General features: G+C 40.1%; 2 protein-coding genes across 6 annotated transcripts in view; both read left to right on the top strand.

Annotated features, from left to right (window-relative positions):
• Window positions 1–5,295, top strand: part of kar (monocarboxylate transporter 10-like protein kar) — a 44,383-nt gene extending 39,088 nt beyond the window's left edge. The window contains exons 4-5 of one of the 2 annotated variants that reach the window (XM_065217710.1): window positions 11–79; window positions 4,785–5,295. In XM_065217710.1, the coding sequence (XP_065073782.1) occupies window positions 11–79; window positions 4,785–4,810 (95 nt within the window). In that variant the 3' untranslated portion in view covers window positions 4,811–5,295. Of the gene's footprint in view, window positions 1–10; window positions 202–4,784 lie in introns of those variants that run through there. The other variant, XM_065217709.1, reaches the window with a different exon arrangement.
• Window positions 5,296–15,540: 10,245 nt separating this feature from the next.
• The window catches only part of drongo (Arf GTPase activating protein drongo), a 129,210-nt gene continuing 127,007 nt past the window's right edge, over window positions 15,541–17,743 (top strand). Inside the window, exon 1 of one of the 4 annotated variants that reach the window (XM_065217699.1) lies at window positions 15,541–15,806. The gene's annotated coding sequence lies outside the window, so the exon portion shown is untranslated. Of the gene's footprint in view, window positions 16,586–17,743 lie in introns of all 4 variants that reach the window. The other 3 variants (XM_065217697.1, XM_065217698.1, XM_065217700.1) reach the window with 3 other exon arrangements.

The raw sequence follows: 17,743 nt of genomic DNA, 5'->3' as shown, positions 1-17,743 counted from the left end.
TCGTTTACAGAAAATCCGACGGATGGTAAAATGAACGGCCACATACGAGAGGAACGCCGGGCAACGCTCGCCAGCTCAGGTATTGATTTAAAATCTCCCCTGCTTTCTAACGTAGCTGTTTCCTCGTTGGTGCTTGAATCATACATTTCCGGCTATCCAGATATTCATCGGCAACGCAAATACAGCTATAGCTATCTGTAGATGTAGTTAGTACCCACTAACGAAACAACGCTTATTCTATGTTTTGCTCACATCGTTCTAATCATTCATCGTTCATTTGTACATATGCCAAGCGTAAATATTCCTATATGTTCCATTAGGAATCTTTCACAACTCATACGATCTATTTAGCTTAATCAGCACGCTTCTTAAATGTGATTACCTAGTTACTAGCACTAGCCGTGAAAAGTTATACCATTATCAATCGTTGTGCTTTTGTATTATGGCAGTTTTTGCTCAATAAACGACTGTCGAAATAAAATGAAGACATTCTTCTACGTTGACGAATCAAACTTCAGTTATCAGTAATTGGTTGTTCACTGACTGTTACGACCTTACTCAAAAGTGATGCAACAATGCTCATATTTATTATATAGTCAAATAATTTGATTAACGGCAGGGTTGATAAACTGCTGTTTGCGGTAATATTAGTGATTATTCCATTAATCTTCTCCGAAAAAAAAATGTGAAGAGGGTGGCTTTTATTGCCACAGCATTAATCATTTTCATAAATCCAAAAGGAATATTTTCAATGTTTGATGTAAGAGGCAATTTACTTTGGAGCATTTTCTAAAAAGTCAATCACATTTTTATCGATACATTATTGAAGATTGCAAAAAACATTTTATATTATGTAAAAAGGTAGAAGGAATTATGTGTCGATTATATAAAACTGTTAAAAATGATCGGTATTCGCTTACACTAGCCAAAAATCGGAAACAGCATATCAGGAAGACTAGCGATTCTTCCGTTATAAACGACAACTGTGAGATAGGCACAATCGCGTCATCTACCGCCAAATTTGTTAGCAAAGATTATAAATTTAGAAGAAAGCTTTGTGTATTTGCTTATTATTCTTCTCTTTCATCTTTGCTCAAGGGCTGCGGTGCTGTCCCAATTTACCAACAATACCAACAAGCGCCAATTCACCTTTCTGCAATATAAGGCAGACACGTGGCTGATATAGGGCTACCAAAGCTTTATTGCTAGTTCTGGTATTGTTGTCTTCGCAAAAATCCTCAAAAAAATTACATTTTCTGAATATCATGAATTTCCATGGAATAATCCTTCAATTTCTCCAAAGTTTTTTTTTCGAACTTCCACTAGGATAATCTGAGTTTTTATATTCGTTCTACATTTTTCTTCGAATACTTATTAATTCTCATAGCAATTCGGTTAAAGTTTCTTTTAAAAAACATCTATTGGAAAATTGTTCAGAATAACAGATTTCTATGCACTTCAAAATTACCGTGTAGTTCTTATCAAAATTCCCTTGTGAATCATCTCAGACTTCTTTTGGGACTCTGTTAAAATTCATCTTGGAATTATTCTCATAATTATCCTCAAAATACTCTTGGAAATCTCCTCAGCATTCCCTTAGGATACAACCCGAAATCCTTTCGAATTATCTACAGTACTTCCTTTGAATTATCTTCCAGGTTTCCTTGGAGCTCTCCTTAAAATCCTTATAAAACTCTTCCGGGAATCTTCTTGCAACTTTTCTTAGGACTCTTTTGGAATTGTCCTCAAAATATTTTTTTAAAGTTCTTTTCAGAATTTCCATGCAATTATATTCAGAATTCTCCTCAAAAATTCCTTTGGTACCCTCCTCATTTCGTTGAAACTCTCTTTTGAACTTCCTTGGAACTATCTTCAAGTTTTCTTTGGACCTATCCTCAGAATTTGATTCTCTCAGAATCCTGCTTGGAATTTCTTTGAAGCTCTCCTCTGGAGAATGGAATTATAGAATTCACTTTGAAATTTTACTCAGAGGTGCCTTGGGATTCTACCCAGAACTAAGCTGGAATTTACCTTTGAGTTCAAGTCAGAACTTCCGTAAAATTTTCTCTAATGTTCTGAATCAAAATAAAATAAAAGTTACAATACATCATCATAAAAATAATCTGTTGCAATCATGTCTTCCTTGGATCAAGTTTTATCACCTTTCATGATATTTGATATTTGATTTTATATTTGTCATGCTTACTAGCGTACTTGCTATGGTATAGAATGTACACACCAAAAATTGTTCAAACCCGTCGAGCTCCACTAGGTTGGTGTAAATTATATATTTTGCTCCACATAACGCAATTGATTTCAAATCAGTTCATGATTGTCTATTTAAAATTTAATCCTAAAATATTAAAATTTAAAGACTGAAAAATAGCAAGGATATTTCTTGATATCATGATGTGTTTATTTTGTGTTCTTTCAAGTGCTCAATTTAGTGGCGCCGGTGGTGTAGTGGTAAGCGTGATTATATCTCACCCAGCAGGCCTGGGTTCAAACCCAGTCGGCGCCGCTGGGATGTTCTGAAGCATAACATCTCTGATCACGCCTTCCTTCGGAGAGTAAAGCCGTTGGTCCCAGCTCATGAGTTGATGGTTCGATAGGTAGGGTCCAGGTGCGGGAGCTGCCTCCCTGGCGTCGGTAGCATTGGTGCTCAGCACGGAAAACAAGATCGACGGAAAACAAATCAAGGAAAAAAAAAGTGCTCAATTTTATATCGTTGTACTTTCAACGGACTATAACGTACAAACAAGTTTTTCCTGAATGAATGTTTTCGTATAAAACCTTTACGAGATGGCAGCAGTTGTGGAAAACAAACTTTGTTCGAAAAATTAGCTACACACAAGCTACAAAACTATTTAGGAAACCGACCACATTATGCAGAATCTGTTCATGGGGTGAATTATTACTAATTTTGTATACTTTTTTTTTTTTTTTGTAATTACTTTATTTGTACAGGCTCAATCGAATAAACTTTACAGAGCCGAGTTATCCTTTGCGTTATACATTGTTACTGTCTTATATTTAAAGTTAAAGGAACTGGACCGAGTACTCGCGGTCGTCTCGAGGTTAGTGGAGATTTACAATTTTTTGGATGGGAAAAGGGAAGAAGGAGGTTTTAAATGTGGTTTACGATATAACTATTTAATTAATCCTAAAGCATGAAATTATTTCTATTCATCTTGAAAACAAACATTGAAAAAAAAAACCCCCAGACGTACAAAACATAAACTAAACACAAGGTTAATCAAACTTACAATCTAAGGTTAATATCCTTAAAGTAAACATATATGAGTTTCATAAACTCCAGATCGCGTCTAGCCAAAATATCCCGAACTGGAACATTAGGTTGTCTACCTCGAGCCCGAAGGGAATCATAAAAATGTGATCTGACTCCACGATACTCCGCACAAGACCAAAGGATGTGATCAGCGTCCTGGTAACCTTGTCCACATTCACAGAGATTGCTGTCTCCCAACCCCACACGGAACAAGTGAGCGTTTAGACAATAGTGATTGGACATGAGACGAGACATCACGCGTATGAAGTCTCGACTCAAGTCCAACCCTTTGAACCATGCAAACTTCGACACCTTAGGGATAATTGAATGTAGCCATCGTCCCAAGCTCCCTTCACTCCATTGATGTTGCCAGCTAACGAGCGACTGCTGACGATAAATAGAGAAAAATTCACTATAGGCGATCTGTCGATCATAAATGTCGCCTTCCATAGCGCCCACCTTCGCAAGTGAATCCGCCTTCTCATTGCCCAAAATTGAGCAATGCGAAGGGACCCACGCGAAGGTACTTTTTTTTTTTTGTAAATCTTGAATAGAATCTTTGATTTCCCGGTTGCGAGTAGATATTTTTTAGGTGCGATGGTAGATGATGAGTAAAATAGGATAACTAATCAAATTTCCAAGTGACTGTATCATAAACAGTAACCTTGTTGTAAGCCAAACCAAACAAAAGAAGATAATCTTGTACTGCCGTTTGTTCGCATGTCGGTCCCATTGATGTTTTTTTTTTCAAAACTGAGTTTGTCAATGCAAATGGAAGCTAATTACCCATATTTTCATAATACTGGATGAACTCCTCAACTTTGTTATGAAGAAGTTTAGAAAGACAGTCACATTGGTTGTCCCATCACATAAGAAGCAATGGTACGAAGCAAACTTAAAACGCGAATTTCTTGGCTTTCCGATTTTCGCTATGGGACGAACATGCGAAGAACGGCAGTGTAGTGCTTAATTAATCAGAGGAGAACCGTTTAGTAACACACATCTTTATTCGGACCAGTTGCATCATCTTTGTTTCCACTGTCGATCAACCCTTGTTATGAAAACTGGCACGGTTACTTATTTATATATTTAAAAAAAGTAGAAGAAATGTTCACGAGTGCCTAACTAATCTGATATGATGAACTCTATTCAATTTATACACTGCTAAGAGCAGGCGTTATATTGACTGTCATTCTGCGATTGTTGGGTGCCATTTCTTCACAAGCGTATCCTGATTGACGTAACTGGCACTCACGCTCCACGGAAGCATGAGATTCGGACGACCGTGCATCTTTGAAATCATTGTTTACTAACAAACTACTATTGCCATAAACTTAAACAGTAATTTAGTAGAGTGGATTTACTTGACGTGTCTGTACATAAGCTTCACCATGTTTACAGTAGCTTGTTGCTTTAATAACGCACTTCTCAGCGTATAGTTCAATGCGAATCAAAACAAAGATCATAACTAACATTATATTGACAATTTTTTCAGAATCACTTACCGCGGGAAATAATTGAATGTAGAAGTTTCTTTTCTTGAATGGATAATACGCAAACAAATTATATACGATACAGGAACCAAACAAAGACGTATGTATCAGCGTGGATTTAGTGCTTAGATAAATTGTGTGGTTAAAAAACTAGTGTTGATATGAAAGCCTAGACTAGATTAGATGTACTGAAAAAAAAAAAACAAAACAGGAAAAAGAAAGTCTATTTTGTTGTAGACTATAAATTTGTATTCTCTGCAGAAGCGTTTTCTTATGAATGAAAGTCCACGGGGCGATCATTAAGAGGACTGCGATTTAATTTGATTAGTTAGAATTGACTCAGTAATGCATTTCAATTTTTTTCTTGCCATTAGGAACAACTTACACAGTAAATGTTCCCAATAGAAGGTTGTAAAATATTTATGTTTTAGTAAATAGGCTACTATCAATTGAATCTTGTAAATACTGCATTGAAAACATTATGGTATAAATTGAATTCATACATAAAACATATATCAAAAGAGTCAACGCAATGAATAAATAAAATGTATTTGAAAGAAAGCCCGAATAATAGTAGAGAAACCTTCCTCAGGTTATGCTTAGCTTGAACCCTATTGTCCAAGGTTACAAGTAGCAATTTCGAATAAAAAATGTTTTTCGGAATTATGAAATCATTAAATGTTATGAATGATCATATTTTGTATTTGTAAAAATACAAGAAGAGGTTGCAAAGTATGTGTTTGACATAGTGCGCTGTTTTCGTATAAAGATGCGCTATACAGCGCACTATGTCCGACGTTATGTATAACGTACAGAACGAGAGTAAAATCGAATGTCGCATGTGGGGTTTTCCGGTGTTCAATGTGACCGACAATACAATCTATTTACCTTGTTGGCAACGTATGTTTTCGAGAGACATAAGCTTGCTTGCTTAACCGATTAAGTACAGTTTTACGCTTGTTGTATGAATTTAGCTATAGGAGAAGACGGGGTAAGACCATAGAGGTAACTCTAAGACCACTTTGTCCCGAAGAAAATCATTATTATTTTTGGCTCTCTCAGTAGCAGAACAACGGTCCCAAGCAGTCCCAAGCTATTTCACTCACCCCTGCATGTTCTGCATGAATCCACACACCCCTGATGTTATCTGTCAAACTTTCATAGCTAATCAAAACAAACATAGTGTAGTAATAGAATTTCAACTAGAATGGGGTACGCCATAGAAGTACTTGGGACCAATAGGCTACTCAAGCAGTGAATCAATTTAAAATCGTTAGTTTCCACCCCCTGGTAAGACCGCCACTAGACTGATGCAAAATTTGACTTTTTCGCTCCACAGGGGAGTGCTCAATCAAGTTTTTCTCGATGTCTCGACTAAATGTACAACTCTAGAGAGCTTTGCAAGAGCTGATTGCTTCAGGGGAGGTATATCTTTGTGTTAACAAAATCTCTAGGTTCTCCAAATCATCCTGGAATTCAGATCATGATATTCTATAGACTCAATTGTACGATGTTCTGACTAACTTTTGGCATCCGTAGAGCCTCGTTCAGCCACCTTATATCATGTAGGATATATAGTTGAAATGACAAAATATCTCGAGTCCTTCAAATAATCCTGACCCTGAAGTTCTACAGGCTCTGTTGGCTCGACTGCCAACGTGATGTTTGACTTGAAGCTGAAACGGCTGCTCGTAGGGCCTTGCCCACAGATGACGACAAAATCCAGCTGCACCAGCTGCGAGCCGACATCGCTTACTCGGAATCGGTAGTTCTGAAAAGAACACCGCGAAAATAAAACTCTTTTTAGAGCAGCGACGGCAACAAGCAGCGGTGGAAACAGCAACTCTCCATTTCGAAAGTAAAGGGAACAGGAACTCCACTGAGCAGGACCACCGATAAAACTGGAACGGCAACAGGGACAGACATCGATATCGAATCGACGGGAAAATTGGAATTTTCTTTCATAGAAGGATAACTTCAGCTTCTTCACTATAGCTATATTGCTTGGCAATTCGGAAACGACTGACAATGTGAATGACTTTTTTTTTACTTTAAATGATCTATATTTCTTGAATTTGTGTGGTTTACATGTATAACTTATCAAGTGACACAGACGCTTCTTTTCAACTTTAGTTCCTTCGAAATTTCAATTATTATTAATTACAGTTCCTAGTCCTATCAGGCCTGTTTTAAGAATGACCACCTTGGTGGGATTGGTTTGTTTTAAATTTGAAAACGGAGACTACTTATAACTACTATTTACAACTATAACTAACCTACAACTACTATATACACCTATACTACTATATACAAATTGCTTATCAAAGCATGTTCTGATAAATTACATTTTTGTGCAAATTTAGTCTTAATTTCGTTAATTCTGGAATCTATTTTGGCAATGCCTGCCTCTTCATGTAAATTTGTTATTCTAATGTCGAAAGGACGATCAAGAACCATCCTCAGCACTCTATTCTGAGCGACCTGAATTTTGTTCCTGTGAGTCTGTGCACATGATTCCCACGCCGGAGCTGCGTAGAGGATCGCAGGTGCTATAATTTGTTTGTAGACAGCCAGTTTGTTCACCTTTGAGAGGCGGGATCTGCGGCAAATCAGCGGATACAGACATCTAACCAAGGCAGAACACTTGATTACAGTTTTCTCTACACGCGAACGGAAGAGGAGCTTTTCATCGAACAACATCCCGAGATAGGTAACTTCGGAAGACCACTCAACCCTTGTGCCATCCATGATTACAGTACAAGATGGAGCCGGTTTTAGTTTGGGCGATTGCCGATGGAGGACCATGATTGTTTGAGTTTTGGAGGCATTGATTTTAATTTTCCACGTGGTGGCATAATCAGCAAAGGCGTTAAGGCAACGTTGAAGTTTGTTCGTTATTTCGCGAGGCATCCTTCCTTTGACGGCTATTGCGGTATCATCTGCGAACAGGAAGAACACGCAACCGTCGCCGAGGGGAGGAATGTCGGAAGTGTAAATGCTGTAAAGCAAGGGTCCCAGCAGACTGCCTTGCGGGACTCCTGCTGGGATGGAAAACGTGTCGGAAAGACAACCATTCAACGATACCTTAAACGACCTTTGCTGGAGGTAGCTACGGGTGATTTTAACCAGATGTAATGGAAAGTTGAAGTTACAAAGCTTGTACACAAATCCGTCATGCCAAACATTGTCAAACGCCTTTTCAACGTCTAACAAGGCCATGGCTGTGGACTTTGATACAGCTTTGTTACTTCGGATGTTATTCATCACCCGTACTAGCTGATGATTGGTGGAGTGCCCCTTTCTGAATCCAAACTGTTCCGGAAGGAGAATGTTGTTTTCCTCGACAAACTTGAGCAAACGATTGAGAATGAGTTTCTCGAACAATTTGCTCAGCGCTGAAAGGAGGCTGATTGGTCTGTAGCTTGAAGGCAATGTTGGATCCTTACCGGGTTGCGGATTGGTATGATTTTAGCTACTTTCCAGATGCTTGGAAAGTAGTGCAGTTCCAAACATCTGTTGAAGATAGCGGTTAGAAGAGACTGCACTTTCATGCTGAGTCTCTTCAAGATCAAGTTGAATATACCGTCAAATCCGGGAGCCTTCATGTTCTTGGTGCATTTCAGCGCTGAGCAAATCTGTTGTACTGTAATCATATCCGTCGGAGGCACGACACAAGGGGAGGCATCTAGGTTTTGAACGCATTGCGCAACCTGATCATCGAGCGGACTTTGGATAGTCGAGCCAAGCAAATGCAATGAAGCGACATGCTTGCCGATCGCATTTGCTTTCTCCTGTGGGGTGATTAAAAGCCGATCGTCATCATTTTCGACTCTGAGAGGTGGAACGGGTTTGGGATGAGTTTTCAGGACCTTGGCTACCTTCCAGAATGGTCTGGAGCGATCCAGATTCTGGACAACACGCCCGAAACTTTCATTTCGGAGTGAGTCCATTCTGGAAGCAATCTGTCTATTCAGATCGGCCATTTCACGTTTGTTGCCTATATTTCCAGTCCTCTGAAACTGGCGTCTACGAACATTTCTCAACCGAATCAGTAATTGGGTGTGGGAATCAATAGCAACAAACTTACCCCTCACAGGAACTTGTCGAACGTATGCCTCGTCAGCCATGGATATGGCCTGTTGTAGTCCTTCCAACGTCCGGTCGATGTCATCTACGGTGTTGAGCGGTGGATTTTCATTGATGTTGCTGTCCACCATTCGTCCGTACTGCACCCAGTTGACATGGTGGTAGTCTTTACGCAGGCAGCTTCTAGCAGGAACCACGTTGACACCAACTTCAGTCACCACCGGTTGGTGGTCGGAGCTGAGACCTTGTGCTCCTCCGGCTTGGATAGTCCGATGTTTGTCAGGAAAAAGTCCAGAGTGGAGGGATTTCCCGCCGGAGAGATGAAAGTGGGTTCGTCCAGAAATTGCACAGTGTACAGTCCATGTTGTGCGTGGTCGAACAATAGACATCCGTTCCGGTTCCTCTGGTAGTTCCGCCAAGCTTCAAGGCGGGCGTTCAGGTCGCCCCCAACGATGAATCGAGAGCTAGTACGGGTGATGGCGGTCGGGCCTTTTTTGAATTGGATTCCTAGTCCATTGCTTGCGGTACACTGGCATGGGCAGTAAACAACGATAAACCGGACGTTTCTAGTTGGTGATTCCACCCACCTCCACACTAACGGCCTCGATGATAGAAGTGCGGATGTGGGGCAGAGTGCAAAACTTGATTCCTTTTCTGACGATGATCGCTACACCACCACCCCTGGAGCTGGTGCGATCAAGCCGGATAATGTTGTGGTCAGGCAACCAGAAGCTGTCACCGGACTTTAGATGGGTCTCGGTTAGAAGGCCCACGTCGATGCTGTGCTTGCGGAGAAAGTCAGCAAGCTCAATCTTCTTTGCTCTTACAGAGCAAGCGTTCCAGGTAGCGATGGTTAGCGGTTTAGACACCATACTGGATGATGAACTTACCGAGCACTTGGATCTGTCCACTTACGTAGAGCACCGGTCATGTTGACGAAAATTTCCATCAGTTCATCTTCTGAGAACAGATCGGGATTATTTGGTTGAGCTGTTGGTTGTCTCCAGAACCCAGGGGGGGGATGGAGAGCTTTGTCCAGCAGAAGATCCAGACGTTTCTTGAGGAGGGGCGGATCGCACCCTTGGATTTGCTTGTCCATGAAGGGGCGGAAAGTCCTCCACCCTGAAAGCCGGGGTCTTATCCTTCCTTCATGCTGGTTGCTTGTTGGTGGATGCCGGATTTTGGATGCGCTTGAAATCCTCGCGTTTAGGGCACTCCTTGTTGGATCCTTGGTGAGCACCACCACAGTTGGCGCATTTTAACACCACGGATCCATCCGCAGGGCAGTCGGAAGTGGCGTGTTCTTGAGCGCAATTGCCGCAGCGTGGCTTAATGTTGCAGTTGCGGGTGCCGTGTCCAAAGTTCGGACACCGTTGACACTGAGTCACACCGCGATGGCCACCACGGTATGGCTCCCAGCGGACGATGATGCAATTGGTGGAGCGTATGGCTTTCAGTGCGTTGAGCGTCACCGTTCCCTTCTGGCAGTGTACCAGGAAAAGGCAATCCGGATACGCCTTCACATTCTCGTCTCTTCTTGTCATCCGATAGACGGCACTTGGGGCCAGCTTGTACCGGTCCCTGATTTCAGCTTCGATAAACTTCGGGTCGAAGTTTGGTAGGCCCCTCTGATGACGACCTTGAATGGCTTCTCACCGGGAATGTCGTGGGTGAAGAATTCCGCCTTGGAAGTCCTCAGGTGGGCGACGACCAAATCATACATACCTTGGTGCCGACTCTGCCCAACTTGTATTCGGCTTTAACGCCCAGCGTCACTAGATCCGCGATGAGCTCATTAAGATGAGCATTTTTCACTACCAATGGAGGTAGCTTCACTTTTGCCGCACTCGGACCGGCAGAATTTTCGTTGTCGATGGCGTCGCCGAAATCACCGATGTCGCTGGCGTTCGTTGATGTGACGTCATCACGTCCACTCCCACCATCGGACTGGGCTTGGTTTTTCTTCCTCTTCTTGGATCGCTTCACCGTGGCGGAGGTGGTATTCCCAACATCGGTGGGAAGAGTAGCGTACCTATTTGAGATAGGTACACTCGTGCCACCCTCACCACTGTTCTTCTCCGCTTTCTCACGGAGCCTGCTCCAGGAGCGCTGTCTTCCCATCACACGATGCGACCGACACTACTGACGACGCGAATAAACGTTTGAAATAAATTTTCGAACAACTCGACAGAGCGAGCAAACACCAGACTGAACTGCTTGACGGACAAGCAGATAAATGAATGACAATGTGAATGCGTGATTCGCTTGCTTTTATACTTTTTTAAATTGATGATTGATCTAACAATGTACTACGCAAAACGGAATGAACGTGTACAATGTCATAAAAGCTAGTTTCTGATTGGATGTTTACACTTATTTATGTTCTTATTGCTAGTGTTAGTAGGGGAAGCCGTTTCCCCGCGGCCTTCTCGGGGCTAGTAAAACAAAATGCAAGGAGGGGAAAAAGGATAGGGAAATATTTCTGCTGTGCTGATTCCTGCGGCCAACATCGGAAACGTAGAGTGGTTAGCGGTGGCGGTGTAATCGATACACTTCAGTGGTACCAATCTATTGACTTCTCGACGCAACATCTCACTTATACAATCTAGCTAGCGCAGCCCTGTAAAATCGCTTTGTTTATTATTTTCAACCACGAAATCAGCTGTCAAAGTGTTCGACTTGACAGTGGTTTGTTTTTTATTTTCAACCAGTAAAATGCATGTATTAGTGAGACTTCTCACTAATACTAACGGTGGTAGAGAACTCTATTCGCTGTTGTGAACAGGCTCAACCGAGGGGGACGACTCTATCTACGCTGCAGTAAAGATTGTGTTGTGCTGTGGCTAGCTGCTCGCACGCTGAGTAGATGGAAAGAAGATTGATGACGATTCTGAAGATTTCCTGCAAAAAGATGATGCACGAAGCATGTAGATGCGAGAAATGCAAGAAGATTTTTCGAAGATTGACTCGCTAGTGTGAGATTTTTTGAGCATCTAAAATTGAGATGTAGATGTGTCACCCCCCTCGGGCTCAACCAAGGTTTTATTCGATGTCCTGGCTTATTATTTGCATCCATAGAGCTACTTAGGACCTAATCACATTATGAGAGACATAGATCTGTTAAAAATATCTTAGATTTCCAAATCATTTCGGGGCTATGGTTCAGCCGACTCAATGAGATATTGTATGATGTAACGACAAAATTTTTCGAACCCGCAGATCTTCATGGACCTCCTGGTAGGATATAAATGTGAAATTACAAAATAATTCGGGTCCTTCAAAAACATATTCCAAATTTTAGTTTGAACTTCATGGTCTAAGCGCCCATATGGTTTGAAGAACCAAACATATTTTATCAAATTTGCGAACAATATAGTCATGACTTTAAAATTCAGTAATGGATTCTAAATCATTAAATATTTTGAATTGGAATGGTCGATCTCTTAAAGATAATGAAGACGAGCTATTTAACTTTTTGAGAGCTCATAACGCTCATATTGCCGAAACCTGTAGTGCCATCACTGTTCATAGGCAAATTAAACATCAAATTCTTTCTTCATTTGAAACCATTACGTTTATAGCTGCCTATTTGCCATTAGAATGCGTAGACCAGCAAAAGAATTTGTTCAAGGGTGACCTTCAGAAACTTACCCATCATAGGTCTAAATTCTTCATTATTGGTGATTTAATGCAAAACACCGTTCATGGAATAATGCTTAAAGCAATTCCAATGGTAATATTCTGTTTGATGACTGTTCTCCAGGTTATTACACTATTCAATATCCAAGAACTATTGATTTGGTCTTAACTGATTCATGTCAACTTTGTAGCCAATTAGTTACCATGACTTCTGTTCTGATCACCTTCCAGTAACTTTTGAAATATCCCATGAAATAATTTCTAATCCCTTGCAATCTACTTGCAATTGCCATACAGCTGATTGGGAGCAATATCGAACATAACTTCGATCCAAACATTCCTTTGCAAACCAAAGATGATGTTAATTATGCTCTTGAATATCTGACTACTTCTATAGTTGAAGCAAGAGCTGCCTCATTACCAAAATACGAGGTTAAATTCGATTCAATTACAATAGACGACGATCTTTAGTTCTTGATCGGTCTGAAAAATGTCCGTAGGAGGCAATATCAAAGAACACGTGATCCTGCCATGAAAATTATCAGGCGCGATTTGCAAAAACAAATTAAAAAGCGATTCGCTGCCCTGGAAATCGGTGGAAACTAACGATTTGAAATTGGCTCACTACTTGGCTAGCCTATTGGTCCCAAGTATATCTATAATAGTACGTTCAGACTACAGAGTTATAACATGTTATAGCGCTATCTTGATGGTGGTTTCTGTGTTGTAATTATTTGACAACCGTTATAACATGTTATAACCCTCCAGTCTGGACAGCGTTTAAGCGTACCCTATTCTAGCCCTGGAAACCGGTTGAAACTAACGATTTGAAATCGGCTCACTACTTGGCTAGCCTATTGGTCCCAAGTATAACTATAAGTGTACCCTATTATAGTCGAAATTCTAGCAGTTCACTGTTTGTTTTGATTCGCTATGAAAGTTTGACAGATAAAATGAGGGGCTCGTGGATTTTCCTTTGTTTCGAGGGATGCATCGATTAGCTTGGGACCGAAGATAATAGCACCCGCATAAACGCGAACCATAACTTGACGTTACCGACAATGGTTAAAAATTGTCTACAATCCCTGCTAAACTTTAACTGAAATGGTTATGGAACTTTACATGAACGTTTGTTTGATAAAGTTTTAACCTTATGTATTATGGTTCTTTGGAAGTGAACCTTACACTTTACCTTACCTTGATTCTTAACAACCCATTACCTTTCAAAATAGATGTTTTTTCCATACATTTTCGGATAGAGGACTATATTAGAACCTTTTTACTTATGGTTTGATTACTTTAATGGTAATGGTTATGGTAGCCAGTAAAGTTCATTAGTGGTTTTGTATTATCGGTCAACTTTACGTGGAATATATCGTAATCAGGCAACCAATTCGCGATATATTCCACATAAAGTTGATGGATGTTACAAAACCATCTATGAACCTTACCGACTACCATAACCATTACCATTAAAGTTCTCAATTCATAAATAAAATGGTTCCAATATAATTCCTTTCCCAAAAATGTATGGAGAAAACTGAGCCAAAAAGTTGAGCACGTTTCTTCAGGACCTTCTGGTCTTAGAGTTACCTCTAAGGTACTCTAGACGGTACTACCCAGGGGCCTGTCTGGCGGTCATGTTTTTGATGCTATTATCTGCTCTTGTCTTTCTGCTTACAACACGATTTTCCGTTCCTTTCCACCATGTATACGTCAGGCGGGCCGTATTTAAGGCCCGTGATCTTGCCTACTGTCAAACGTATAGGACTGATATGGGGTTGCCAGTTTCCTGGTACTACTTATGGTAGAACTCTCCTGGGACCTCATTGCTGATAGAGTTAGTTCTGTCCCTGCAAGTTTTAGATTACTAGCAGAAAGAAATAAACTAAGAAAAACCTACTTTTCAAGCAATTTCCTTTCGAAATATCTGCAAGACACTTTGCGACTGAAGCGAGGACTGGAAGATGTTATCTAAGTTTCATTTCCCTCATTTATGAGTAAAAAAGTACTTATTATTTTCGTCCAAAGCGATCTGAGGAATGGGTAAACAAGTTCCAATTATCAGCAAGTAAATTGAAAGTAAGCCATTATTTGACAGCTTCATATAGTCATCAACAATGGGTACTTTTTACCCATTAATGGTTACAGTTACAGTGTGCATTAAGCAGGCACGTTAAACGATATTTAGGAAAAATCATCCCTTCCGTCCCCCCTTTCGTCACTTTTTCCATAGGGGAAACGCTTCTATAGTTGCGGTACGTTAGAAGCGTTAGGTTCCTATAGTTGTGCATGGAGATCTGGAGACTAAATACACAACTATAGGAACCTAACGCTTCTAACGTACCGCAACTATAGGAGCGTTTACCCTATACCTAATCAATTGCTTGTCACACATCTGAAAATTCCCCCCCTCCTCATCGCCTAGAACGTGACGTACTTAATGGATGCTCCCTGACCAACATATTTGCGAATTTGAGTAAACAGCACTCAAATATGAGTTAGTTCAATGGCCGTGTACGAAACGATCGCAATGGCTGACTTCCCTTTTGTTCATTGACAAAGTGTGCTAACGCTTCAATCAATCGTAACCGTCACTACTGGTACCGTTATGTTTTCGGTTTTTTTTTCGCATGCTTGTTCGAATGTATAGGTGTTGCGTGTAATTCTGACAAAAACAAATTCCGATTCATAAGAGGTACGACGAGTCCGACAGGGAATCGTAGGCGGTATGGTGCCTTGTTTCATTTGGAATGTTTGGGCGTTTCTCCAGAATCGCAAATCGAAATTACGTTTCATTGTAATGCAAATGTTGTATTTATTTGTTATTACGCTAGGTATTTTGAAAATTTATGCAATCGAATATCAGTTCAAGATACTACAATAATTACATAGTTCTATAAATTTCAATGAATGGAACAAGATAGCATACGACGCCAATGAAGGTGTATTGAGTTGAGTGAGACATCGCCACCGTTCTAGTGTGTGTGTGAATGTTCGTGCATTCAAAACCTGCTGACTGTCGATGTCGGAGTCGATCGTCGTCGTCTCGTCGGTCGGTCATCACATCATCGCGCCGCAGTTTTGTTGGTTCGACTCGAGCGTCGTCATTCTGTGTGCAGTGTTCTTCGGTCGTGGTTGGTCGCGTATTTTTATTGTTCCGCGAGCGGTTCTCTTCTGCTTGGTGGATTATAAGTTTGTTGGTGCAATCAGCAATTTTAACGACATTCTCGTTGTGAAGCGTGTGCGACGACGGTCCTTGATAAAATAAAGTGTTTATTCTGGTGTCTTTTACTCACGTAGGGTTTGTGCGGATTCGTCCGGTTGTCTCGTTTCCGGAGGTCAGCTGCTCCGTCTGGAAGAAAACTTTCAGTGTAGTGTCATCAGTTCTTGGAACGAGCGGTGAGTTCCGTTTTAGAGACAGTGCTTATGAAGGAATCCCTAAATAGAAAACGTCTTGAAAAATAATTTGGGTTATTGCAAACCGCTCTGTTTGGACGGAAATAGAAGGCCGCTGTCGTCTTGTTTCTTTATGACGACGAGTCCTGGCCCTATTTTGAATCAACAACAGCAATAACAGCAAGTAACACCATCAACGGAAAGACTGCTCAGATTTAGATGGCAAGTGCTGCGAGTGAGGAAGTGGTGATACGATAAAAGATAAATAAAAATTGCGGATGTGTATTTTGTTGTGCAAAGTAGGCAAAGACGAAAAGAAAAATATCGCATGAATTTGTGTGGTTTGTTTTCTTTTGCCTTGGTTGGCCGAAATTGTGAAGCAGCAAAAGTAAAAAATTATTCAGGTTATTAAAAAAATTACTCATACGGCGAGGAAAGACGAATGAATGAGTGAAAAGAAGAGAAAAAAAACCAACACAAGAGAAAACCTTCGGCTTACAGCACTGAGAAAGAGATACACATACGCACTGAGGCCGTAGAGAGTGTGAAAGGAAGTTCAATTACTGCTGTGTGTTTTGTATGAACGAAGAAAAGTGTAGGAGCAGGAGAAAGCCCCTCATTGGAGAGAAAAAAAAGAAAAACTGGTCAAGTGGGTGGGAATTAAGCAGAATAATAATGTGTAATAAATTGAATTATATCTTGTGCTAGTTTTGCTGTGTATTCTGGAGGTGTTTTTGTTCTACTTGCCGCAGACACTCTTGAAAACATATGTGCTCGTTTAGGTGTGTTAATTCAGCAGCAGTAGTGGTGGTTGGCCACACAAAACAGAAGAATGTACGACAGGGTGGCCAGATGGTTTGTGTACGCAACGTGATCAGCTGTTTGAGCATACTTTAATTTTGTTGGAGATTAACATGAACGTGTTAACTATTGTACAATTTAAAATATAGATAGAAAAGAGTATAATATAAATAAAAAAATAGGATACAGGCCCATTCCATAAAGTCCTTCACCACGGTTTTTCAACTATTTTTTTTTATTTTCTGTGTTTTTATTACTTTAAATTGAATTTCACTTTAGTTTGTCTTGAAAAACACGATTAAAATTAACTGGGTAATATCATAATATTTTTATTCGCCGGAAAATTTCTATTAAAACAGAGTTAACGTCGATAAAATGCAATTTTTAGGTCGCGTTGTCACGTTACGCAGTGTTCTACTTCTAGTATAATTTATAAGTGACTATACACATACCTACCGATTGGGAAACAAAGTAAACTATGTTACTTTCTATTGGTGCTCAAAAAAATTGCTAAAAATTTGCGACACCTGGGTCAGTAGTTATTTTTTCGTATGTTGTTCATTGTTTTGATGCAGGCTCTGAAAAGAAAAAAAAAATTGACCTTTTGAATCTTTAACTTCGCTATAATTAATATTATTGCAAATACCTTAAAGTAAGTAGAGAGACTATAATTTTAATTTTCTTTACATTTTTTAAACATTTCTCCATAGTAAGTAGTAAAAATCCACGCATACCTAATAGCAAATTAAATTTTTCAATACATCACTAGAAACCAAACAATAGTTTTATATAAAGATTTTGTGCGATATGAACAATGTGTGTTGCTGTTTATTCGAAAAAAAAAAACTGGGTTTTATTTTTCAAAATCACACGGAAGTTGAAAGCCTCTTAGCGGTTTCTTTCAAACTCCTTCGAAGAATTCCCACGTTATTGTAACAATGCAGCTTTCATATTATTTTTATAAAATTCGCGTCATGAAGTACACATCCTTTGGATAACATTATTTTTATTCATGGAATCATGCAATGGATCCCAG

Source organism: Ochlerotatus camptorhynchus, unplaced genomic scaffold (genome assembly GCF_037179485.1).
Source record: "Ochlerotatus camptorhynchus isolate MF236.1 unplaced genomic scaffold, CSIRO-AGI_Acam_v1.1 ptg000078l, whole genome shotgun sequence".
Taxonomy (NCBI): Eukaryota; Metazoa; Arthropoda; class Insecta; order Diptera; family Culicidae; genus Ochlerotatus; species Ochlerotatus camptorhynchus.
This window is presented reverse-complemented; position numbering and strand designations above follow the sequence as displayed.